The 27,809-nt window shown below is 41.1% G+C and overlaps 1 protein-coding gene and 1 pseudogene across 5 annotated transcripts in view; both read left to right on the top strand.

Annotated features, from left to right (window-relative positions):
* STXBP6 (syntaxin binding protein 6) overlaps positions 1-27,809 on the top strand; it is a 314,060-nt gene that overhangs the window by 85,848 nt on the left and 200,403 nt on the right. For all 5 annotated transcript variants that reach the window (XM_066277618.1, XM_066277614.1, XM_066277615.1 and 2 more), the window contains exon 2: positions 12,754-12,942. In XM_066277618.1, coding sequence (XP_066133715.1) covers positions 12,789-12,942 — 154 coding nt within the window. In that variant the 5' untranslated portion in view covers positions 12,754-12,788. The remainder of the gene's footprint in view (positions 1-12,753; positions 12,943-27,809) is intronic.
* Positions 5,846-6,320, top strand: LOC136333923 (AN1-type zinc finger protein 2A pseudogene; annotated as a pseudogene).

Below are 27,809 nucleotides of genomic sequence, written 5' to 3'. Positions count from 1 at the left end.
GACATAGTGTACCTTTCATTAAAACAGTTGCCTAGCCTGATTAGGCGGTGGTGCAGTGGATAGAGCGTCAGACTGGGATGTGGAGGACCCAGGTTCGAGACCCTGAGGTTGCCAGCTTGAGCGCAGGCTCATCTGGTTTGAGCAAAAGCTCACCAGCTTAGACCCAAGGTCACTGGCTTGAGCAAGGGGTTACTCGGTCTGCTGAAGGCCCGCAGTTAAGGCACATATGAGAAAGCAATCAATGAACAACTAAGGTCTTGCAATGCGCAAGGAAAAACTAATGATTGATGCTTCTCATCTCTCCATTCCTGTCTGTCCCTGTCTATCCCTCTTTCTGACTGTCTCTCTGTCTCTGTAAAAAAAACCCCAACCAACCAACCAAACAAACAAAAACACTTGCCTAATGATTCTAATTTACAGTCATAAAGCAAACCTTGGGAGATGCAGTTAGTAGCTATCTTGACTACACACTTGGGGTGGAGTGCGGAAGTATGTAGCAAGTCATGCAGTGCTATGCAAACTTCAGCAACTCAGTCCTAGAGCTTTACAGAACATCTGCCATATTCTCTTAAAAAATGTTTATGGAGTTTACTTATATACTTCATAAATAATTCAGTAAATGGGGAAGGGATCTCCAACAACAATGGTTCTGAACCTATTTGTACAGCAGAATAAACCAAAGAGATTATCGAGAAAATAAGTCCAGGTCTTGCCCCCGAAACTCCCGAATCTTTGGCACCCCGGTTGATGTCAATGCACGTCTTTGTTTGGAATTCCTCCTTTAAGGTATTTTTTAAATCTATTTCCAAGTAATTTTCTAGCAAATTAGAGAATGTTTCAACCTTTATCATATACTTATAATTTTTATTTGCCTGCTTAAAAGTTTCTGACTCCTTACAGAATACTTTTAGAGGATTTTTTCAAACATTGATTTAGTTCCAAACTTTGTAAATCTTGTGTAGTCTTAAATATGGATTGTTGGTCTGTTATTCTCTGTGCTTTCACACCGTGGCAAGCCTGTTCCATAGCCCTTGTTGTTTCTACCACACACACACACACAAAAATGGTGAACTTGTAGTGACTGTACTTTTTAACTTTGTATATATGTTATTATCAGATTAATGTTATGTGCCTATTCTAGTGGCATATCAGACTCCCTTTTTAGATTTTTGTAATAAGAATTTTTAATTAAGAATAGTAGTTGAACTACATGGAAAAACTGGCTGGTGGATTGAAATTTTTGTCTAATGTATTTAAAGTTTACTCATGCCTAGATTCTCTGGAGCAACTACAGTTTTCATCTGGAGAACCATCTTATCAAAGTAAAAGTGTCTAAGTAGGAATTCTGCATATTTAGAATCAGTAACCCTTTCTTGAGTAAATTTTTATTAAGGAGCTAAATTGACCTCTGATTATTTCATTGGCCTTAATATATAAAACCAAAAACCCCCCCCCCAAAACAGACTCTTTTTGTATAACAAACTGCAAGTTTTCTGGTTTATCATGTGAAGTTTTTGGATTTTGGAACAAAATTAACAATTTTAGATTATTTTTAGGTTTAATGATTAAGAAGCAATTTACCATCTACTTTTCGATATTTACCACACTGAGCCATTCCTTGTCAAGGTAATTGTGTTTTCTCTGTCAAGACCTGGAACATGGAGAAGAAACAAATATAGTTATCTCAAGTCATCTTTATCCTTTAGAATATTACATCAGACAGTGTCGAGGGATGATTGTGAGCAGGATGGGAGTGTACTGGAGCCCCTGTTGGAGGCATCAGATCGTTCAAACCCAGGATGATGAGGAGCTTGACCAAGGCTGATGATGCGAGAATGAAGAGGATCAGGCAGAGTCCAGAAATATTAAATTGAATCCACAGGATATAGTGATTGGTTAGTTTTTATGGGTGATTGGAAAGTTTGAGTGAAAAGGTGGAGTCTTGGTTAACTCTTAGTGAAAATGCTCAGTGGGCAGCTAGAGAAATGGTTATAAAGTCAGAAAGGCAGTGGGAGCTGGGTGTGTGGCTAGTGTCATCAGATTAAAGGCAGGAGTCGAAGCTGTACCTGGAAAAATTTCAAAAAGCAAAGTGGCAATGCAGAGAAGTATCTTAGAACATACCCTTATTCCTCTTGTGTCTAAGGTATTTGAAGTCACTTCACTAGAGTTCCCATGCTCTAGGGAAGACCAACTAATTCTCCCCAAAGTCTTCCTGAGTGGCATCATGTTTGCTGTTAACCCGGGAGAATTAGGCAACTTGGTATCAGCTTGTTTTGAGAGCATCTGCCCCAGGGCTGAGATACATTAGTCTAAGAGGGTAATGTCTAAGTAAAACTAGAGATGCTGATTATTCACTGGCAATGAGAAAATAATTATCATTCACTCCAGATTACTTTCGTTGGTGTGGTGCCAAAATATGATCAGAGGATTGAATGTTAATCATGGGATCCAAACAGGAAAGTTGATGAGATAGGATGAGTCAGTTATCTAGTGATACTACGCTAAATAGATGGTGTCTCTAGTTCACCTGAGGGGGCTCTGGCCTCTCAGGTGAGAACATTTCAGCCACTAGCTACACCTGCTTAGCACTACCTGCATGATAATGAATGCCCAGCCAGAGGGCATCTGCAGTCTTAATTTTTCTGGAGTCCCTACTACTACTCCTTCTTGTTTTCTGACCACAGAGGACAAGTGTCAGCTCAACTATTGAAAATCAAAAATGGTAGTGTTGGGATACAAAAATATCGTTATTTGTACCCGTTTACTTACGTTCTTCAATTGCCTAACTAATCCCTGAGGTCTGTTGTAGAGGTTTACAACTCTTCCTCTAAGGATAAGTTTATTTTCTGGTAACCTGTGACTGGATGGCCAGCTCACTACAGTAACCACATAGTCACAGAAGTGAATGTGGCCAAAGTGAAAAGCAGATAGATGAAAGGGTTTGAGGAAGATTAAAACTAACTGCAGTTAGTTTCCACAACTGCCACTTAAGGCTGCTTTGACTTGCAAATCATATTGTATGTTGGTTTCTTGGATGGGAAAGCTTTGTAATTATAGCCTGTAGAAGCTGTGGACCAGGAAGAGAAAAAACTTTCCTAGGGTTGTAAGGGAGAAAAAATCACCTTTCCTCTACTCCTCTGAGTTCTTAGCTAAGACCCCTGTAAAGAAAAACAAATTAACAGTGCCATAGAGATGTTCACCTGAAACTTATGTATTCTGACTGATCAATGTCAGTCACCCCATTAAATTTAATTTCTATAAAAAAAGAAAAACAAATTAGCATGAGAACAGAAGTTTATTAACAGGTGTACCTCATGGATACATAGGAGACCAAGGGAAAAAATGTGGTGTCTTAGATTTTAGGATTAACTACCATTTTAATAGGAGAGTGGTGGGCAACTATAGATCTCCTAGGGCCCTGGCTGGCAAACTGCGTCTTGTGAGCCACATGTGGCTTTTTGGCCTCTTGAGTGTGGCTCTTCCACAAAATACCACGTGCTATCTCGATAAGGAATGTACCTACCTATATAGTTTAAGTTTTAAAAAATTTGGCTCTCAAAAGAAATTTCAGTCATTGTACTGTTGATATTTGGTTCTGTTGACTAATGAGTTGCCCACCACTGTAGGGGAAAGTAAATGATTTATAGGAAAGACGAATGGGTCCTTAAAAGAATAGATGGGAGGTAGGGTAATTTGAGACAAAGTTTGTTTGGGGTGTGGTGTTGACTTCTAGTCTTCTCTCCTGTGACAAGCCATTCTTCTGTTGATGAAACTGCCAGGGAGGGGACTTAAAACTACTGAGTTCCTTTTGAAAGATCTTAGATAAGGAGAATTCAGAGAAAAGCTTCCTCTTGCATTTGCTGTCTTTCAGATGCCTTCAGCTCAAGGTGATCAGTATACTAAAGTGGCATGTTTGGGGGTGGCATGTCCAGCTACCCTCAGAGTGATGTGGGTTGGAGTAACCATGGTCATTGGTTCCCCACTGCTCTTGCATACATCTTGTTTCCTTACAATGGGATCCCAGTCTTGGGCTGGACATTGATTTACCAGCAGTAAGATGTAAGACTTGATAAAGCTGCTTGGTTGAATGTAGAGAAAAATTTTGTGTATTTTGTTTCTATATTTCCTGAAAATACATTCCTTTCCATTCCATAGTTCCTCTGTAGGCTATGGGCTTTTAAATCAGGTGTCAGGACAGCTGCTGCAGAACCCGCTAGAGCAGGGGTCGGGACCCTTTTTGGCTGAGAGAGCCATGAACGTCACATATTTTAAAATATAATTCCATGAAAGCCATACAATGACCCGTGTACATTGCGCATTATCCAATAAAAATTTGGTGTTGTCCCGGAGGACAGCTGTGATTGGCTTCATCCACCCGCAACCATGAACATGAGCGGTAGGAAATGAATGGATTGTAATACATGAGAATGTTTTATATTTTTAAAATTATTTTTTTCATTAAAGATTTGTCTGCGAGCCAGATGGCAGCCATCAAAAGAGCCACGTCTTGCTCATGAGCCATAGGTTCCCGACCCCTGTGCTAGAGAGTCATTTAAAATATAGATCCTAAGATTCTGATCTGGTGGATGTGAAGGAAGGGGCCCAAGAGTTTGATTTTGAAAGACTTTCTAAGATACATTCAGATGTGAAATCAGGTTTGGGAGACACCCTTACAGATTATTGCCACAGAGCTACAATAGCCATTTCCTTTCTGATCCTTTCCCTTCAAAGCCACCATATTGTCCCATTTCCAAGGTGGCATTAAAAATGTACATGCATGCTGATGTCATACAGGCCTGTTATATTACAACAAAGGAATACCCAAACCTATTGCAATGTTTTATGAGAGTTTATAAAACTTTCTTGAGTTTATATAGCCAAAGTGAGGACATGCCCTGAAGCAAGAGCTCAGTGAAGTGAGAAAATGTTCCGGAGAATGGCGCTTTGGCACTTCTTTTTATATATACAATTAGAATGGAAGGAAGGTTACACGAGATCCACTGATGGTTCATTAAGGAGGCAGAGAAAGCAAAGCGAGGAAATCTCTGGGATTGGATAAGAAGCGGAATGGAGAGATACATACATCTTTTACATTTGGTGGTGCAGGATAGTTGGCATTTAACACTTACAGTGATTAGAGATGGTATGAGGGCAAAAGATAACAATGAGAGGAGTTTGTTGTACTTGCTCCTGTGAGAGAGACTAGAAAAGATTATTCTGGCGGTTCAAAGGTATCTTACCCTAGATGCATAAGGACAATGGACAGGCATTGCTTAAGGTAAAGATGAACCTTTTACTAAGAAACCTGTAGTTCTGCAGTGTAACTACCCACTGTGACCTGCCTAGTTAGGAATTTATAATCAGATGGTCCTGTGAGGTTATTTTTGATCACTGAGCTTGTCAGGTCTGCCATGTGGCCTCTCTTGTTCACAGCATTATTGTCCTGAACAATAATTTTGACAATTTCCCATAAAAGTGAGTTGGATAACACCCTAGAGAGTTTCCTGAGGGTGATTCCTATAAACTCTTTATCATTGTTACACTTAGTACAGAGCCTTTCACATATTAGCCCATTTACCCACATTTAAAGGGTTTCATAGTCCTGGCTGGATAGCTCGGTTGATTAGAGCCTTGTCCTCATAAGTCAAGATTGCATGCAGTTCAATCCCAGTCAGGGCACATACAGAAACAGATCGATGTTTCTATCTCTCTCCCTCCCTTCCTCTCTCTCTCTCAAATCAGTAAATAAATTTTAAAAAATAAAAGGTTTCGGGATAAATGGACGGGACCTCGGGGCGGCGCAATGTTACCTTCTTCCGCGGGCGCAGACGGACCTCCATCGCTGCTGGGGTCCGGTTTTCGTCGTCCTTTCAGCCTTGTCCACCGCGGCTGACTGCGGAGAGGGCGACCCAGCTTGCCGTCAGCGCCACTTTCGGCTCGCGTGCTGGGCTGCCCGGGCCTCGTGACAACCAGGTGATCCTGCACCCTGCCACCTGTGTTTTGGACGCTTTCTCATAATGGAGTTTCCTGATTTGGGGAAGTATTGTTCAGAAAAAACTTGCAAGCAGCTAGATTTTCTTCCATTAAAATGTGATGTGTGTGAACAGGACTTCTGTAAAGATCATTTTACCTATGCCGCACATAAATGTCCCTTTGCGTACAAGAAGGATGTTCAGGTTCCAGTATGCCCGCTTTGTAACACCCCAATCCCAGTGAAAAGGGGAGAGATACCGGATGTGGTGGTCAGTGAGCACATTGACAGAGACTGTAAATACTCTCCTGGGAAGAAAGAGAAGGTCTTCCGCTGCGAGAGCCTCTGAATCCAAACCATCCAGCGCTTTGGACACAATATCTTCCTGGCTGGCGCGGCGACCCAGGTCGAGAGTAAAGAGATGAGAGGTGTGTGTCTGTTCAAGCCATGCGACAGCTTCCTTTGTGTGTCCTGTTACCCTGTGGGCAACTCGGATGCTCCAGCACTCCCATACTTCCCACAGCAGAGGTCTGAACCTTCCCAGTGAAATATCTCTGCAAAATACACAAGCAGAAGGGCATGAATGCCACCCCAATAAGTTCAACTGAAAAATAAAATACAAAAAGAAGGGCATTCCTATTCTAAGGTGGGTTGAGCTGCTCTCACATCCTTCCCTCCCTGCAAATAAGGTTCAGTGGCTTGAAGAGCACTGGAGCTGAGTGGGGCAGGGCGGGGCGCTCCACCCTGGGCTCCGTCTGCCGCAGCCTCACCACTTCAACTACAGACCGCGGGTCAGGCACTGGCTTCATCCGGAGGCTTCCGTCGTGCTGTCGCCATCGGCTCGGGCAAGGGGAAAGGACTCCCACTCACCTTGTTAAGGGTCCTTGTCCAGAGGCACTTGCCCTCTGCTCCCATTCTCCTGAGAGAACAGTCCTCGGACTGCACTGACCCCAAGCGTTCGACTTAAACCGGCAACCACAGTACATGGCGAGAGAGCCCTCGTTTTCTGGGACCTCGGGAGATAGGAAGCAAGGGGGAATAAATGACTTGCGTCCGAGTAGGTTCCGATGTTAACTCGCTGGTCCCCCCGCTGTGCACTCCAGCTCCCCTTGTTCCTGGATTCACAGGTCCAAAGTTTCTCTCCTAGTTTCATAGCCTCAAAATTGAGGGAGGTCGGGGCTTGTATTCATTCTACAAATAGGTGGTCAAAACTGTGCTTTTATTTGGTGAGGTTTGTTCTGGACCAGTGTTCTCCAGCTCTGGAACACATCGGAACTGCCTGGAGGCCCTGTCAGAACAGTGTGGCCCGCCCCTAGAGTGTGGTTCCGGGTCACGGGGGACCCTGAGAGCCTGCCCTTCCAACAGGTCTTGGGGCCACCCCAGGACCAGCCACTTCTGCACTGGTTCTGCTGTGTGGTCAGGGCCAAGGGTGTCACAGCCCGCGGAAGGCGCTGCCCGCCGTAGCACTGAGCTCGGGGCTGGTTTTATTCAAGGTTAAGGCCATTCACTTGATTCTGTTCCTAGAAAGCTTTTTAGGTGTGTTAGGAACTTGGGTGTGCGATCTAAATACAGATTACTGTCCAAACTGAGATGTAGCCAACTTGAGTAACACATGGCTTTGAAGGCAATACCAAAAATCTTAAAAGGTAAAATGTTTCCCCGTGTAAGTTATATGTTGAAGTAATAATATTTTGGATATGATGAGTTAAATAAAATATTAACTTTAAAAATAAAATAAAATAAAAGGTTTCATATTTATAAATGAAAAAAGTGAGGCTTTGGTAAATAAAAAGTTGAATTTTTCTTTTACAAATACTTTCTGGCATGGATACCTTTATTCACTTTATACAAGCTCAGAGTTCCTTTCAATCTTCATATTATAGTAGGAGAGTTAATAAAAATTCCAGTTTTAACCATTTATTATGACTCAGATACTAGAAGTGAGTGATTTGCATGCATTGTTTCACTTAATTCTTTCTATGGTTCCATGAGGTATGTGAAGATATCTCAATGTAGCAGTTAGTAAATGAGGGTCTGAAATTTTAAGATATTACTCAGTCAAATGTAGGTCCTAAGTTTGGGAGCTGAAATTTACTGGATTGTTTTTTGTTTTGTTTAGAGAGAGAGAGGGGAAAGAAGAAGGGAGAGGAGAGAGGTGGGGTGGAGGAACGGAGAGAGAGAAGCATCAACTTTTTGTTCTATTTAGTTGTGCCATTGATTAGTTCCCATTTATTGCTTCTTGTATGTGCCTTGACCAGCGTTTGAATCAGTGACCTCGGGTTGAGCCAGTGCCCTTGGAATCAAGCTGGTGACCCCTGGATCAAACCCTCAATCTCGATGCCCCAGGACAACACTCTATCCACTGCACCACCATCTAGGCAGGGCATGAAGTTTCTGGTTTCCTTTTTTCTTTGTTTGTTATTGGCCACTGAATATGAATATATATAAGGTCTACCAGAAAGTTCTGTTCATTTCTATCACAACAAGTTTCGACACGTAAGCACATGTTTATTTGGTGCATGTGTGCCTCTCTATTTTTATCACTTAATGTATACATACTGACATAGCAAATTAACTAAAACAAAGTTGATTCACGTTAGTCATATGTGTGAAGCGATAGTGTACCCATGGCTACTGATAAAGTTCATTTATGCCACTGTAATTTTTACGAATTTCAACAAGGAAGAAATGCTACAGAAGCATGTCTGTCACATCCACCATATTCCCTGGACTTAGCACCCTTCGACTATCTCTTGTTTTTGTCCTTACAAAATTTTTTGAAGGGCAAAAAATTCAAATATGCAGAAGATATCAAACAAGCACTGGTTCAATTTTTCGCATCAAAAGATAAAACTTTTTTTTTTTTCATTTTTCCGAAGCTGGAAATGGGGAGGCAGTCAGACAGACTCCCGCATGCGCCCGCCCGGGATCCACTCAGCAGCCCACCATGGGGCGATGCTCTGCCCATCTGGGGCGTCGCTCTGTTGCAACCAGAGCCATTCTAGCGCCTGAGGCAGAGGCCATGGAGCCATCCTCAGTGCCCGGGCCAACTTTGCTCCAGTGGAGCCTTGGCTGTAGGAGGGGAAGAGAGAGACAGAGAGGAAGGAGAGGGGGAGGGGTGGAGAAGCAGATAGGTGCTTCTCCTGTGTGCCCTGGCTGGGAATCGAACCCGGGACTCCTGCATGCCAGGCCGATGCTCCACCGCTGAGCCAACTGGCCAGGGCCAAGATAAAACGTTTTTCAAAAATGGGATATACAAATTGCCCTCACGCCGGCAAGAAATCATTAATAATAATGGTAATTATATTATTTAATAAAGTTTATTGACAGTAAGAAAGAGTTGTATTTGTTTTATTCCAAAAACGGACAGAACTTTCCAGTAGACCTTATACTTAAAAAAATTAAGTCATATTTTTTCTTATGTAGATTTCTCTTCTTTGTTTCTCTTTATTTTTTTAGAGAGGGAGACAGGAAGAGAGAGAGAGATGAGAAACATCAACTTGTAGTTGTGGTACATTACTTGTTCATTGATTGCTTCTCATATGGTCCTTGACCTAGGGACTGCAGCTGAGCCAGTGACCCCTTGCTCAAGCTAAACAACCTCGTGCTCAAGCCATAGACCTCGGGCTTCAAGCCAGAGACCTCAGCTCAAGCCAGCAACCATGGGATCATGCATGTTGATGTTCCCATGTTCAAGCTGGTGAGCCTGCACTCAACCCAGATGAGCCCACACTCAAGCCGGTGACCTTGGAGTTTCTAACTTGGGACCTCAGCATCCCAGGTTGATGCTCTATTCACTGCACCACCATAGGTCAGGCTAAAAGGTCATTTTCATTTCTTACTAGTTTTTAAAAGAATAGAATTTTCTAAGAGTTTAGTAAAACATGCATAACATTCATACCATTTTTCTGACAGAATTACAAAATAAAACGATAGCTCTCCCTTTTTTTTACCCACAATTTTAGAAAAGTACAAATCTGAGATGGAAAGTCAAAAGCCATGCCACAGTTGGGAAGGTACTAGACAGAGAATTCCTGGTAAGTTTGGGAATATGACCTTCTTTCTACATTGAGAATAGAATGTTTATGGTCACCCTGCTACCACTGGTTTCCTTTTCACATGTCCCTAAATGGTAACAGATGAGAGGCCTTGGAACTAGAAAAGAACTAGTATACATTTTTGTCTTTTTATATTAAATTAAAAAGGGCCCTGTCAATTATAACGCCTGCCTAGGTAAGTCATAGGTAAATCATTGTGGGGGAAATTGTTTGCTAACTTCTAGGAAATCACTGGGAATCAGTCAATGGTCAGTATATTGAAAAACACGGCCCCTTACAGTGTTGTCATTTGTTCTCAGCCAGCACGAAGAACCTGGTAGCAATGATAAAATGTCATGATCAGAGCACAAATAGACCTGGGTATAGATTTATAATATGTACTAGAGATATAGATAGATAATAAAAGTGACACTTTATTATTCTTGGTGCCACTAAGAACATCAGCTTTATTACAGAGTTGAAAGTAGGAGAAATTTCTTTAACCAAAGAATACTCTTTTTAAAAATATATCTCTCTTCTACCACAAGATTACAGATATGGCCTGGTTACAGGTGGACAGGTGTGTTGGTAGCATTTGTGAATCTTGTATTGGAAGCCTGTTTTCATGGTCTGCCATCATAAATCATCTGAATTTAAGTGAAACCTTTGATGTAGTCAGCAATCAACTCCTGGAGAACAGAACATGATCCTGGAGAATCATATCTTAATGATTTCTTGTATCTCTAATACTGAGCACAGAGGTAGCACCTAGTATGACCAGTTGGCTCAGTTTTACAGCAGGCTTATCAACTCTGTGAGCTGCTGTTACCATACACATATAGTTGTGCTAGTGACCCATTTGTAGGATCTCTGGATACTTTGTATAACCTGCATGGCCAACCTGTAAGCTCTCTCTGCACCATTAGTCCGATTTATTAAGTGCTTGAACAAATGTTGGTTACTGATTAACGTGTAGACTGACTAGGATGATAGAAAACACTTATTCAAGTTACTGTTGAGGTATTTTGATGATAAGAGATAAAATTCAGATTGACTTTGATTATAGTAGATACCAATAAGTAGAATTAAGACCATTAGGGAAGTACAACTTTTAGAAAACTAAATAGAACTTGGGGACTGTGTATGTGTAAAATTTTGGTGGGGGAGAGAAGAAAAGGGACTTACTGTGAGTCCTCTACATACTACTTTGTTTTCTTAATTATTGGGCACACACTGCCAGTTAACCACAGCAACATAATATGTGCAAACTGCTGGGTAACATTTCCAGAATACTTAGCATTTGTCTGACACTTTTATAATTCTTTGTCCTCCTTGGCTAAAGGGAAATGTGGAGAATTTGTCAGGGATTCATATCATGGCAACTAGAAGCAGAAAAGCATTGGAAAATAGGACCTATTGAAAGAGGCTAATAAACAAGGATTAATTACTTAGTCTGAGCCAAAGCAGCTAAAGGTGATTACATCAATGGTCTGCTGTAGCACATATGGTTATTATGTAGAAGATGATATAATTGTTTTTAAGCTGAATAGAATTTAGGAAATAGATTTGCATTAGAAGTTAAAGATTTTAAAGAAGCACAAAGAACTTACTGACTTTAAGGATTGTTGGACAGTGGAAAGACTCCTCCACTGGAAATGTGAAATCACATTCCTTACAGGATTCCAGTTAGACTTAGATGCAGGTGGGGTACAGAGTGACAGACTTTACAGATCACATTTCGTGCTGATCATCTCACATTGTGTTTGACATTTTCAGTGGGTAAATTAGTATTCTCTTCCTCTTTTTTAAGTGGAGGCGGGGAAGCGGAGAGACAGACTTCTGCATGTGCCCCAACTGGGATCCACCTGGCAAGACCCCTATAGGGCAATGTTCTGCCCATGTGGGGCCACTGCTCTGTTGCTCAGGAACCAAGCCACTTTAGTGCCTAGGGTGAGACCATGGAGCCATCCTCAGCACTGGGGGCCAATGTGCTTGATCCCAATTGAGCTATCACTGTGGGAGGGGAAGAGAGACAGAGAGAGAGAGGAGGAGGATGAGGAGGGATGGAGAAGCAGATGGTCTCTTCTCCTGTGTGCCATGACCAGGAATTGGACCTGGGACTTATACACATTGGGCCAACGCAGAAAAATAACGCTCTACTGCTGAGAGAATTGGCCAGGGCTTCAGTATTTTCTTTTTATTTGTATTTTTTCATAGTTATGACAGATGCTAAGACCTCGCTTTTAATGATTCTGTAATGCATTTCAAGCAAGAGAGAAGTAAAACCACCAATTGAAAATTACTTCCCCTGCAAATCAACTTGTTGCTCATTCTTTTTTTAATTATATTTTTTTTACATGAGAGGAGGGGAGATAGGCAGACTCTTGCCTGCGCCTTGACTGGGATATACCTGGCTACCTTGTCTGGGGCCAATACTCTAGTACTAGCTATTTTTAGTGCCTGAGGCTGTCGTACTCTGACAGAGCTTCCTCAGCACCCAGGGCCATGCTCAAATCAATGCAGCCACTGGCCGTGGGAGGGGAAGAGGGAGAGAAAGGAGAGAGGGAGGGGGGAGAAGCAGATGGTCAGTTCTCTTGTGTGCCCTGACTGGGAATTTAACCCAGAATGTCTATATGGTGGGCCAATGCTCTATCCACTGAGCCACCAGCCAAGGCTGCTGCTCATTCTTATACAGGCCCTTATAGAATTCTCAATTCCAACTTGGCTTTTCTTTTTCTTCTTTAGAGAACTTACTGAGTGCCCTCTTCACTTGCTCTACAATGAGTGCCAAAGCTGCCATCAGCAAGGAAATTTTTGCACCTCTTGATGAAAGGATGCTGGGAGCTGTTCAAGTCAAGAGGAGGACAAAGAAAAAGATTCCTTTCTTGGCAACTGGTGGTCAAGGCGAATACCTAACTTACATCTGCCTGTCAGGTAATGAAAGCCCGATATTAATATTATTAAAACAATTTCTCTTTTTAAAACAATTCATTGTGAGGTATCTGGGGGGTTCTAGACCCAGGTTTGTGCATGTTTGCTCTTCCATCCGCTCCTCTGTTTTCCTGTCGTCTTCTCTGAGTCTTACTTGCTCGTGATTCCTCTACTTTTGAGGTTGCCTTATACGGGAAAGGTAATGAAGTTCAATTTCAATGTATTTTTTGGTTCAGTAAGAGTTTCTTTAACGGACCTGCTAGACACAGTTGCTTGTCCATACTTCCTTCACTAGGACATTGACAGACTGTGGGCCGTCCTCCAGGATTTTTGTTTTTGAATAATTTCTGGTATCTGGATAACTGGCCTTACTAGCTACTAGAGTGTTATTGATTTTCTTTTCTTAACAGTTGCCAATGATCAGTAATAGTTTGTCTCAAGATAAATATCAGCCCATTATGGAACGTCAGTAAGTATTCTGAGCTCATTGATCACTGCTTTGTCTGACAGCTATTCCTTGTTAAGAGGAGGCACCTGTGTCTATTAAGCTTAGTATTTTGTTGGATTATTTTTTTCTCTTTTTGTTTGTGATTGTAGGAGATCCATGGGACTTACTGTGGATTCATACCAAGTTTTTTGAGATAAAACTTGGATAACTTTTTCATGAAGTTATGAGTGATTCTAATCTGAACACCCAGGGCATTTGTCATAGTTATATTTCTTGTAACTGGGCAATGGAAGAATTAAAATTCCTCAATTCATCTTTATTATTATTTTTTATTACCTTTAATTGTGGCCTGGGAATAAAACTTTATTTTTGGACCCATTTTTAGTTTTAAAACAATTAAGCCTGTGATCATGTAATTTTATCAGAATTTATTTCAGGGAAGAGATAGGTTTTTTTTCCAGAACAACATGTAAAGACAGTAATAAGAATGTATCTTAGTATAAAAAGAAATGAAAACATAGCCCTGTGGTATGAATGTCTTTTCAATGATTAAAAGAAAGCTTTTAATTAAATGAGTGTAAGACATTTGACCTTGAATTATTGTTCTCTTTTTTTTAATCCCAAATAAAGATTGAGCTAATAGAACTTGGTTATTGTAGAAGAACATTTGCATGCCTTCAGTGTGCTGGACAGTGCCTGGCATATAGGAGCACTATTTATATCAATGACTAAGTGAAAGAAAGAACAGCTTTTCCTAATACCTTCCTAGCATTTTGTTCATGAACTTCAGGTATTAAAAAATATTTTCATATTCTTAAATTTAGATTCTAGAGTTTCTGCTTGCACCAATAACAATAGAAATGTATTACAATACATTTTGTTTTGTGTTTGGGCTGAGTTAGACATGGACACATGGTAATTCTAATTTTATTTAACTCTGTGCTCTCAATATTTCACTGAAATTTCTTGAAGACGGTGGTTGAAGAAAAGATAGGTGATCTGGAATCCCCTAGAGTTTTCCCTAGTACATACCTGTAACTGAAAAAGAGAGCAGTCGTGTGTGCAGTTGTGGCATGTGCTATTGTTGGCCTATTTTGGATCATGTATTTGCAAGAGTGATGTGGGGACTCTGCCTGCCTCATCTCAGTGAGCTAGCGAAACCCTTTCCCTGCTGTTGGAGATGATGACTGGGTAACTGTGTTGGTTTAAATCTGAAACTACAAGAATTGCTATTTTGTCTCATCCTAACAAAGGAAAATCTTTTGTTTGGAATGTCTTCATCCTTTTCATGGATTTGAATCTTGAGAGGACATGTTGATAAAATTTTAGTATAAGCCCTGGCCGGTTGGCTCAGCGGTAGAGCGTCGGCCTAGCGTGCGGAGGACCCGGGTTCGATTCCCGGCCAGGGCACACAGGAGAAGCGCCCATTTGCTTCTCCACCCCTCCGCCGCACTTTCCTCTCTGTCTCTCTCTTCCCCTCCCGCAGCCAAGGCTCCATTGGAGCAAAGATGGCCCGGGCGCTGGGGATGGATGGCTCTGTGGCCTCTGCCCCGGGCGCTAGAGTGGCTCTGGTTGCAATATGGCGACACCCAGGATGGGCAGAGCATCGCCCCCTGGTGGGCAGAGCGTCGCCCCTGGTGGGCGTGCCGGGTGGATCCCGGTCGGGCGCATGCGGGAGTCTGTCTGACTGTCTCTCCCTGTTTCCAGCTTCAGGAAAAAAAAAAAAAAAAAAAATTTTAGTATATGTGCTGCCAAAGCGAGCACAATAAAATGGATCTGACATTTAAGCAGATGAGTTCATGGAAATTGGGACAGGAGAAGGTCAGGCAACTTTGACACCAAAAGGTTTTTTGCAGTTTGATTTTTCTTATAATTGAGAAAGAAGCAGCTACCTTTATTTTCTAACTTTTTTTTTTAAGCGTGCATGCAAGAGAGAGAGACAGGGACAAATAGACAGGAAGAGAAAGAGATGAGAAGCATCAACTCATATTTGTAAAACCTTAGTATGTTCATTGATTGCTTTCTCATATGTGTCTTTATGGCAGGGGTGGGGGCTAGAGCAAAGCAAGTGACCCCTTGCTCAAGCCAGCAACCTTGGGCTCAAGCCAGCGACCTTGAGCTTCAAGCCAGTGATCTTTGGGCTCAAGCCAGTGATCATGGGGTCATGTCCATGATCCCACCCTCAAACTAGCGACCCTGCGCTTAAGCTGTTGAGCCCACACTCAAGCTGGCAACCTCAGGATTTCAAACCTGGGTCCTCAGCATCCCAGGCCAATGCTCTATCCATTGTACCACTTCCTGGTCTGGCTATTTTCTAACTTATATGAATCCTCAAGGAATATCAGTCATATCTCTGCTAAGGTAATGTTTTTATTCACAATTCATACATTAATTACATACCTGTTTATCTGGTACTTTTTATGTGTTGACTATTTGAGGTGCTGGGGTTCAGCTATGAACAAAACTCCTGATGTCTACCTTGTTTGGTGGGGAAGGAACAATAAACATTAATAAGTTACTCATGAAAATAAACATGTTCATTAACTATAGAAAGTTTAAAAACAAAAAATATAGTGAGAAGAAGGCGTGTGGAGGGAGACCCTGGCCTGTTTGGGAGAACCCAGAGCTTCCTCATGGTTCAGAAAAGGGGCGGGTGGTGGCGGGTGTTGACGCAGACAGCATACCAGGCAGAGGGAATGCAGCAGCCTCATTAAAAGACTCAGCTGGGGTTTGAGTTTCTCTTTCATTCCTATTTAATCTGAGGATGACCGCTTTGTAGCTCAGCTCACCAAGGAGGCTGTGACATGAAGCAGAGCCCTTGAATGATAGCCTCCTTCCCGCTGTGAGTGTGAACCGCTTCTGCTTTCTGGGAAGACCGGCCTGGCCTTTCAACTCTTGTGGTTTGGCTGATGAAAAAAACCAGCTATCCATTTGAAACAGGCAAAAATCTGTCCAAATTAGGGCAATGTCTTCAAATAATATTTAACCACTTTTAAAGCACTATAAAATAGTTTAAATTTTTTTAAAAGGGAAGAATATCATAGTTTTAAATGTTTGCCAACATATGCATGTAAGACAGTGATATCCCTTGTCTTTTACTAATGTTTCTTTGTGTGAATTCCTCCCCCCTTCCAGTGTCTGGTAGAATTTATAATCTGAGAGGTAGAGGCCTGTGAACATAAGACATCATTTTTAGAGTGTGTTGTATATCCTCTGTAAGAATGCAAAAAGGTTCTGCCTGTGGGAAATAAGATGATCTTTCTGAGCTATTTAGTTATAATTGTCTAAGAGAGAAATAATATCTCTAGTTAATTCATAGAATTTGAGCGTTTCTTATTAGATTTCATCAGTGGCTTCTTGAATGGTGTGAAATGCTTATATACTGACATGCTTCTGTTGATTAGCATCCTTAAACCACTGGTTTTTACTTTTTCTTCTAGGCAATGGCTAAAATTATGTAATAAGACTGACAATAGCAAGTGATGACAAGCATATGGAGCAATTTACGCTCTCATACTTTGCGGGTGGGTGGTGGGTATGTGAAAATGATGCGAGTGTTTTGGTAAACAATTTGGCATTTTTAAAGTCAAACATGTACTTACATGACTCAGCAATTGTGTTCCTAAGCATTTACCCAGGAGAAATAAAAGCAGAAGTCCACATAAAGATATGCACATACAGGTTTATGACAGTTAATTATATAACCAAAAATCAGAGCTCAAATGTCCATCTATAGTACATGTGAACGAATAAGCAAATTATTATTATTTTTTTACTTTTTTATTAATTTTTAGAGAGGAGAGAGAGAGAGAGAGAGAAAGAGAAGGGGGAGGGAGGAGCAGGAAGCATATGTGCCCATATGAGCCTTGACCAGGCAAGCCCAGGATTTTGAACTGGCGACCTCAGCATTCCAGGTTGATACTTTATCCACTGTGCCACCACAGGAGGTCAGGCCACAAATTATTTTATATCTATGCAGCACAATACTACCCTGAGAAACGAACTACCAGTATATGCAGCAAAATGGATGAATCTCAAAAGCCTTATGTTGGTGGTGGTGGGGAAGGCAGAAAAGACTACATGCTGTGTGATTCTATTTAAATAAAATTCTAGAATGGACAAAACTTAAGCTATGTTAACAGAAAGCCCAATGGTGTTTGCCAGGTGTTGGGGTTGGGGATTTACTGCAAAAGGGCATGAGGGAATTTTTACAGTAGTATAAGTGGTCCATATGTTGATTGTGGTAAAGGTTACTTAGGTATAGCATACATTTTTCACAACTCAAACTGCACACTTAGAGTGGGTTCATTTATTTTATGTAAATATATCTCAGTAAATTTACTTTTTATAAATATCTTACAGAGATACTAGTGGGTGCATCCTTTTAGGAAGTTGTCCTAAATGGTCTATTTGAACCCTCAGAGAGAAGCAGTTATATATCATATAAACCTGTGCATATGTCTCTATGATTTGTGTGTCAGTGGGTCCTAAGTTCCTTACAGCACCTGACATGTTGCTGAGTATAGACACAATAGATGCTTATATGGGAGATGCTATTTAAATTTAGGACTTAACTACGTACCTGATTTTGGTGATTTTATTTGTAACAGAACCATTAACTCATTTGAAGTGTAAAGCAAGCCCTGCTTACAACAATTTTTATAGACGTGCCCCCTCCATGATATTTAGGTCTATAAAACTACACTAGAAACATGCTAAGAAGCTAAAATTAGTTTATTACTAGAGACTAGCTACCTACTGAACACTTCTGATTTTCATGTTTAAAATCTATTCCCTGCCTGACCAGTGGTGGCACAGTGGATAGAGCATCAAACTGGGACACTGAGGTCTCAGGTTTGAAACTCAAAGGTTGCTGGCTTGAGTGCAGGCTTGCCAGCTTGAGCACAGGTTCCCTGGCTTGAGCATGGGATCACTGACATGGTTCCATGGTTACTGGCCTGAGACTCCTGGTCCAGGCACATATGAAAAGCAATTAATGAACAACAAAAAGTGATGCAACTATGAGTTAATACTTCTCATTTCTCTCCCCCCCTCTCAAAAAAAATGTTTTTAAACTTATTCCCCAATCCAGCTTTAATTAAGTATGTATAATATGTAGTGCTAGCCTTCATGTCCATAAATGGGTTCAAAAGTCTTTCCTTGGCTACTATTGGCTATATAGAAGGTGCCTGAAGAAACTTTATTTTTTTGTAATTAATACATCCTTTTACATATTTTATTGAAACATAAAATCTTAATCTTTTCAAAATGATTTTGGATATGTAGAGAACAGATTTTTCATATTTAAAAATGTTTTGAATGTTTTTGATTAAATAACTTATGTTGCTTCATCCTCATGGAAGATAATGATGTGGAGTAGGAGCCTAGAACCTGGCAATACTTTTTTTTTTTGGTCGCAGTAGTTGCCAATCCTAGGTGTTCCTTAGAATAACCTCTTGGACAGGGGTCGGGAACCTTTTTGGCTGAGAGAATCATAAACGCCACATGTTTTAAAATGTAATTCCATGAGAGCCATACAGTAACCCATGTACGTTAAGCATTATCCAATAAAAATTTGGTGTTGTCCTGGAGGACAGCTATGATTGGCTACAGCCACCGCAACCATGAACATGAGCGGTAGGAAATGAATGGATTGTAATACTTGAGAATGTTTTATATTTTTAATGTTATTATTATTTTTTTTTTACAGAGACAGAGAGTGAGTCAGAGAGGGGGATAGACAGGGCCAGACAGGAACGGAGAGAGATGAGAAGCATCAATCATTAGTTTTTCATTGCACGTTGCAACACCTTAGTTATTCATTGATTGCTTTCTCATCTGTGCATTGACCGTGGGCCTTCAGCAGACCGAGTAACCCCTTGGTGGAGCTAGCGACCTTGGGTTCAAGCTGGTGGGATTTTGCTTAAACCAGATAAGCCCACGCTCAAGCTGGCAACCTCAGGGTCTCGAACCCGGGTCCTCCGCATCCCAGTCCGACGCTCCATCCACCGCGCCACCACCTGGTCAGCCTATTATTTTTTTTATTAAAGATTTGTCTGTGAGCCAGATGCAGCCATCAAAAGAGCCACATCTGGCTCGCGAGCCATAGGTTCCTGACCCCTGCTCTAGAACTTTTCAAAATACAATACAAATGGCCTGTTTTCACCTATGTCCTACTAATGGGGAAACTTACCTGTATTTTGAAAGTGTTATGCTGAAGCTAAGGTTGGGATGTGTCATTATTGTGAGGAATTATACTTTAGGTTGTCTTATTGTTGTATTTAATATAATGATATATTTTTGCTACTCAATTCTATCAAAAGAATACTTCTTGGTCTCTTTCTTGTTTACTGACCATGGTGAAAACTGAATTTTTCTGAACTTCAATTTATTTAATTGACAAATTCAAATCTTCCTCTGGACCCTGTGTTTCTAGGATTCTGAATCTTCTTGGAAATTTTATACCAAATTTCATTTGTATTCCATACATATCATGTAGGGAGAAATTCAGGTTATTAATAATCCAAATGGATGCTTATAACATTTATGAGGGTTTGATAACATTCTCTATAGATTGTTATTGGAATTGGGGTTACCAAAGTTAATTGTGAACTATCTGGCATAAGGAAGAAATTCTTTTTACCCACTTTCTGACTCAGACTGGATCTCATCTCAAAGTCTATAAATATTAGAAGAGAGAAACATGAAGAATGCAAGACAGATGAAATTTGACCTTGATAGAAATGGTTTATTCAGGATGGAGAGTTGACTTTTCAAGAGTTTTTATCCAAGAAAAATGAAGAAATCCACATTGAACTGAGAGGTATGGAAAAGTATTAGCAGTGAAAGAAGTACAAAACTACCACAGTAAGGACACATGTTTCCTACTATTATGATAGAAGTAGTAAATATTGCTGAAAATATGAATCTTTCAGAAAATGATATAGAAGAAAATAAAAATCATCTATCTTATGTATGTTATATGATTGGTTTTAATTCCAGTAGTCCTTACTACATTAGGTGGCATGTTCTTCTTTTCACTGATGAAGGGACCAGTGCTCATCAGAGAGGTGTGACTTCCCAGAGTCACCATTTTATAAGTGACAGAAATCACCCAGTCCTTGTGATCCCAGTGGTCACATGCTGCCATAGCACCTTGTCCCTTCTGACTGAGGTCAGGAAGGTGGTATGTTGTAGAGAGGGCCATGCTTTGAAGAGCAGATTTTTTTTCCTAATTTCCCAAAATTATAAAGACATTGAGCAGTTTTGACCTACTCTGTGTCATCCTGTTTCATTATAGACTGCATTTGGAATACAGTGTAAGTCCAGGTAAGACTTTTATCTCTCAATATGGAGATTTGATATGCAAATCCAGCCATAAAACTTTAGAGTAGCTAAAAGATAGTGTAAAAAAAATTATTTTTAGTGCCTGATTATATGATCCGTTCCACATTTTTTTTATAGAAGTACCACATCCTCTGTTATACTCTAGATTAAGAATTTGGCTCTTTCGTGGTATGTGCATAACATAGTTGATTAAAACATTTGTGATGATAATATTTTGTTAGGAGAAGGTAAAGTTGAGAGAGAGCATTCTGGCTCAGTAGATTTGCCACCAGGCATCTTTTTAAAATGACTGGTATAGCACTGCCATGCACCCATTACTTGCTTCAGTGCTCATTATGGTTAGGGTGGCACCAGCCCACCTTTGAATTAGTAAAAAAGTAGCAGTAATAGTACTTATTGAGTTTCTTTGTCGGGCATGGTTTCATGCCCTTTACATATATAAGGTCTACCAGAAAGTTCTGTCCGTTTTTGGAATAAAACAAAATACAAATTTTTCTTACCGTCAATAAACTTTATTAAATAATATATTTCCACACCAGTCCTATCTTCCGAATATGGTCTGAAATTAAGCCTTTCTGCAATCTCCAATGTTGTCAGAAAAGGATCTTGCTCCAACATTGTCTTAACAACATCGTCATCAACCAAAGATGGTTGCCCAGAACGTGGCTTATCAGAAAGGTCGAAATCACCTGTTTTGAATTTTTCAAACCATCTTCTGCATGTCCTATTAGAAACTGTACCTTCACCAAACACTTTCAATAAATTTCTACATGCTTCTATAGCATTTCTTCCTTGTTGAAATTCATATACAATACAGTGGCATAAATGAACTTTATCAGTAGCCATGGGTACACTATCACTTCACACATAAGACTAACATGAATCAACTTTGTTTTAGTTAATTTGCTACATCAGTATGTACACATTAAGTGATAAAAATAGAGAGACACACATGCGCCAAATAAATATGTGCTTACGTGCCGAAACATGTTGTGATAGAAACGGACAGAACTTTCCAGTAGACCTGATATTAACTCAATTCTTACAGCAGTGTTATGAAGTAGAAATACAGTGGTACCTTGAATACGAGTTTTAATTCGTTCTGTAACCGAGCTCGTAAGTCAGTCAACTCATATATCAAACAAATTTCTCCCACTTAAAATAACTGAAATAGATTTAATCCGTTCCTGCCCAGTGAAACATCCCCAAACCATCCTAAATTATGAAAAAAGACATGTTTTTAATTAAGAAACACACATGTATACTTTGCCAATGCATAACAAAATATATGAAATAAAAGAAAAAAGTGTTATTTAGTACTGTGTTTTTACCTTGGAGACAGAAGAGTACGGCTAACGGAGGTGAATGGCGGAGGAGGAGGGAGGGAGGAAGGGATGCAGGCACTGTAGACATGTAAACTAAAACTGCACTTTCTTAACACTAAATGTAAACTAAAACTGCATTTTCTTTACTTTAAACAAAACTAAAACTGCACTTTCTTAACACTAAATGTAAACTAAAACTGCATTTTCTTTACTTTAAACAAAACTAAAACTGTACTTTCTTTACTTAAAATGAAACCACAAAAACTTAATTATAAAAAAATGCATTTTTTTTTTTTACAGAGACAGAAAGAGTCAGAGAGAGGGATAGATAGGGACAGACAGGAATGGAGAGAGATGAGAAACATCCATCATTAGTTTTTTTGTTGTGACACCTTACTTGTTCATTGATTGCTCCCTCATATGTGCCTTGACCGTGGGGCTACAGCAGACCGAGTAACCCCTTGCTTTAGCCAGCGACTTTGAGTCCAAGCTGGTGAGCATTGCTCAAACCAGATGAGCCTGTGCTCAAGCTGGCGACCTCAGGGTCTTGAATCTGGGTCCGCTGCACCCCAGTCCGATGCTCTATCCACTATGCCACCGCATAGTTAGGCAAAATGCACTTTCTTAACTTTAAACTTACCCTAAGCTTAACATTATGTATTTTTCATTTAATCATCACCAGTTTTTGCCTTTTTGACTGCACTTTTGGTACTTTCACTTGCAGGACTTTTGAATAAAAATCTATCCAAAGAGGTTTGCTTTTGCCTGCCTTTTAAAATGTTATGGAAATGTGACAAACAAGTGTCATTAAAAACTGCTGAAACATGACCAGTTGAAACTTTTTCTGGGTGTTTCTTTTCAATGAAACTTGAAAGCTTCTCCCACATGCCAGCATGTCTTTAATTTCACTTGTAGAAATCACTTCCTCTGACTCTACCTCCTCCTCACTACTAATCCCTTGCAGAAGCTTCATATGTTGTATCATCTGTAGCTCCTTCAACTCATCAGTTGAGAGTTCCTCCTCATGTTTCTCGATGAGCTTGTTTACGTCACCCTCATCTACCTCCAGACCATCGACTTTCCAAGGGACACAATCTCCTCCAATGCTTCTACCTCGGCCTCGGTCTCTGGTTCGAATCCTTCAAAGTCCCTGTCTGCAACAACATCAGGCCATAACTTTTTCCATGCCGAGTTCAAGGTTCTTCTTGTAACCTTTTGCCACGCTAAGTCAATAATGTGTAAACATATCATGTTGTTGTAGTGATCTTTCCAAAACTCTCGAAGAGTTAGAATTGTATTCTCAGTCACCTCAAAGCAGCGGCAGAACAAGTGCTTTGTGTAAAGCTTTTTAAAGTTGGAAATGACCCGCTGTTCCATAGGTTGCAAGATTGAAGTCATGTTGGGTGGGAGATAGAGGACTTTCACGAATTTGAACTCATCAGGAATGTCATCTTCAAGACCATGTGGGAGGGCTGGAGCATTTTCAAGGACTAGTAATGCTTTCATCGGGAGTTTATTTTTTTAAAGATATTTCTTCACTGCAGGACCAAAGATGATATTTACCTATTCAATAAAAAACTGCCCTGTAACCCATGCCTTAGCATTGGCGCGCCACATAACCTGCAGTTTTTCTTTAAGAATCTTGTGAGTCTTAAAGGCTCGAGGATTTTCGGAATGATACACAAGCAGTGTCTTTACTTTACAGTCACCACTAGCATTTGCACACAATGCAAGGGTCAGACAGTCCTTCATGGGTTTATGGCCTGGCAGCTTCTTCTCCTTTGCGGTGATGAAAGTCTTCTGGGGCATTTTTTTCCAAAACAATCCAGTTTCATCACAGTTGAACACTTGTTGGGGGATGTAGCCTTCCTTTGCGATAAGTGCAGCAAAACATGAGATGTACTTCTCAGTTGCCTTAACGTCAGCACTCGCAGCTTCACCATGCCTCACCACCGAGTGGATACCAGATCTCTTCTTGAAATTTTCAAACCAGCTGTGACTTGCCTTAAACGTATCCTCTGATGCCTCTTTTGAGGTTGATGGTTTGTTCTTCAAGTCGCTGTAAATAATACATGCCTTTTTGCATATTACAGTCTCTGTCACTGTATCTCCTGCCAGCTCTTTCTCTTTCACCCACACCAGCAGAAGCTGCTCCATTTCTTCATGGATATTTATCCTTAATTGGAACAGAATTGTAGTTCCTTTCGCTGGATTTGTGCTTTTGATGGCATCCTTTTGTTTAAGCATGGTATAAATTGTAGATGTATTGCGGACATACAGCCTTGTGAGTTCAATTACTCATACACCACGCTCATGTTTTTCTATTATTTCTTGCTTTACTTCTATATCAACATCATTCTCTTCTTTTTCTCACCACTGTCCTTTACACTCACTTTCTTCGGCCCACACAAAAAATGTTAGAAAAAAATGCAAAAATGACGCAAGAACGAGTACAGCACACAAGATTTGACTTGATTATGCAGATAACACGTGAGAAAGAATGAGATGTTGGTGTTGTGCTGCTGATACTGGACCAGTGTGCCAAAGTGCCAACTAGCGGCAGCTTCCGAATCATGACCCGTATCTCGGAATTTCGCTCGGATCTCGAACAAAAATACAGACCGAGTCGCAGCTTGTATCTTAAAAAAATTCAATGTTGGTCTGCTCGTATCTCAAGGTACCACTGTAGTACTATCCCCAGTTTGTAGATGAGGATACTGAGCATAGAGAAGCAAACTAGCCTGCCCAAGATCAAAGATCATCAACTTGTGTGTTAAGGAACAGGGATTTGAATCCAGGTGGTTTGGTTCTAGGCCTATTCACTTAGTCTCTATGCTGTTTTCTCTCCCTCTCTCCCTTCTCCCCCCTCCTCCCACTCTCTCTATCCCTCTCCCTCTCTCTCCGTCCCTCACAGTTCCCCCTCCCCCACCCCTCTCTCCCCTCCACTCCTTTCTCCCTACTTCTCTCCCCCCACCTCTCTCTCCTCTTACCTCTTTCTCTCCCTTTTCTTTTCCTTTTCTCTCTCTCCTTTCCTCTCTCAGCTTTCCTCTAATCACCCTCTTCTTCCCCCTTCCTTTTCATTTGAGAGAGGATTTCACAAACCAGATATTTTTCTTGCCTTCCCTCACACAGCTTTAGTGATAATCCTGTCTCAGTATCACTCTGCTTTCCTACCTGTTTAGGTCTTGGTTGATTTTGGGTGGGTGGTGACAGTCTTCTACACCAGTAATTAGGCTGTTAAGAAAACCACGTATTAGACTCAGTGTGAGCAATGTGTTTGAGTCCTGGAGAAAATAATTCCTCGGGGCAATTCTAAGAGGCTCCTGACAGGGACACGGCCATGTATGAGCTTGTTTTATTCAGTTGTGAAACAGAAAAAGGTAGATACCTTACATTTTTTGTAGAGTTTCCTTGGTGGTTCTAGATCTCTTCCTGTTAAAATTGCAAGTAATAGTATTTTTCTTTTCTAAAGCCTTGTGAGTAGAAGAGTCCAAAAATGGATAACTAAGTACTTAACAGGTATTATATAATTTCATTATCATAACAGCCTTATGACATGACGTGGCTTCTGTTATTTCTGCTTTACGAATGAAATAGCCAAGGCTTTAAGTGGGTACCCTATTTCCCCATGTATAAGATGCACCTTGTTTCGAAAAATTTGGGGTCTGAAAACTGGGTGCGTCTTATACAGTAGTTTTTTTACTTGCATTTCCCGCTTTTTCGCGCTTGTTTTTGCGCTCATTGTTGAAGACAGTGATTCGTCATCAGACACAGATGAGGACAAGCTAATGGATGGGAGTTTTGACAGTGATGAGGAGTTGTATGAATTTTATGGTAAAACTTGAGTTCAATAACTTTATGTAATACTTTTTTTCCCCCAAATTTCGGGCCCTCAAATTAAGGTGCATCTTAGATATGGGAGCATCTTATACATGAGGAAATACAGTGAGTGCACTGCTCAGGGTCAGGCGGCTGGATGGTGACAGAGCTGAGACATCTGGATTCATCTCACACCCAAGTCTGCAGTTTTTCTTTCTTTTTCCAAGACAGGGCTAGGTCCCAGAAACAGAACGCTCCCCTTCCTTCACAACAACATTCCTTGAGCAGAACAGTTTAATCTCTGAGGACTGAGAGGACGTGCTGTCAACCCCTTCAGCTTTACTAGTGGGTTAGTACGCCAACAGTTTTCTTTTTCCAGTCTCTCATGTACGCGTTCCAATACTAAAACCAGATGGGAGCCCGGGAAAACTCTTCACTGAGGCCGGCGCCAAACTGTTTCATTTAAAAAGGAAACTCCATCTGTGTGCTCTCCCACCACACAGCCCACTGCTGGGAACAGACTTTCGCAGCTGACTCATTTATGTTCGTTTTGATCAGTTTTGACTGATGGCAAAGGTAGAGGAGTGGTGGGTAGGGGATTGCACACAGAGGCAGCCCTCCTGCTGATGGAGAGTGGCAGGCGGGGCTGAGCCTGGCAGACTCCTCGGCAGCAGCCCTGAGAGGCAGCGCTCGAAACCCTGCAGATGCATTCTTCGTGGATGTGGTTTTCCGAGTCTCCACATCTAGAAGTTAGTGCTCTTTGCTGCTGTCGTAGTGCGGGTCGAACATCATTGGTCAGCACGTTGTTGGCAGAGGTACTTAAGGACACCACAAGTCCCTATGTGTACCTGTGTATGTTTAAGGCCTGATATGTAGAAGGTGGTCAGATTCATGAGCAAATTTATGTCATTAAATAGGACATTCACTGGTTCTTGACATACAAAGATAATTCATCTACAATTAAAAAAAAACCCATATTGCTGTATGTCTGTAACTGAACACACAAACACAGGTTCAGCTGCCTGCCACAACAAAAGTCACGATTGCATACCAGGCACTGGTGCGTTTTATGGAGGTTTATTCAGGTGCCCTGACCTGGGCTCCCTCCAGTCTCAAAGACCGTCTCACCTGGGCTCAAGTCCATGGCTCTTTTTTTCTTTTCTATCTAATTATCTCACTAGATTCAGCATGCTAGGGGCCCTTTCCATTCATGTTTCTAGCTTTTGGTGCGCTGGGGGCCCCGTCCATTCGTCTTTCTGGCTTTTGGCACGCTTGGTGTAAGAACCTACCATCTGTAGCTATCTTGGTCAATGGGTGAGACTCCTTCATGCTCCCTGACTGTCTACAGTAACATATCTATGTCAGGATTTGCCTTGGGGGGTTTCTCACTTCCCCTTTCATGCTTTTTGCAATTTTCTTCTCAAGTTTGCTTTCCCCTCCCCTTTGTTTCCCACCCCTGCCAGGGATCTCAAGGTCATTCTGACTACCAATTTCTAAGCCAAGCTTCTCTTAATTCTCCACATTCCAAAATTATTTCCCCTCTCCCAAACTAGAATACTAGGGGGCATCACGCTGCCCTTCTGTGTCTGAGAGTTTGAAGACTTCCACTCTAATCTCATGAGTTTTTGAGCATTGCTGAGTATACTGGACGCTGACATCCTTGTGCTCAGGCCCCTTGGTCCAACTTTGTGGGGAGTTAGAACTGGTTTAGACAGTTGAGTTCCTGTTCCTGAAATGGGAGATGTTGTTTTCCTACACCTATCTTCATGGATCAAAAGAAAAATGGAAACAAAATAAAACAAAACATTCTCTGGGGTCAGTCAAGTGCACTGCTTAGCAAATAGCAAAAGTGGGAGAGGCTGGTGCAGAGGCCTGTGGGCCCGGCTTTCCAGCCCAGCCCAGGCTCTTGTTTGCCCAGCTCTTTCCTGTTA

This window comes from Saccopteryx bilineata, chromosome 4 (assembly GCF_036850765.1).
Source record: "Saccopteryx bilineata isolate mSacBil1 chromosome 4, mSacBil1_pri_phased_curated, whole genome shotgun sequence".
NCBI lineage: Eukaryota > Metazoa > Chordata > Mammalia > Chiroptera > Emballonuridae > Saccopteryx > Saccopteryx bilineata.
The sequence above is the reverse complement of the archived record's forward strand: the minus strand, read 5'-3'. Positions and strand labels throughout refer to the sequence as shown.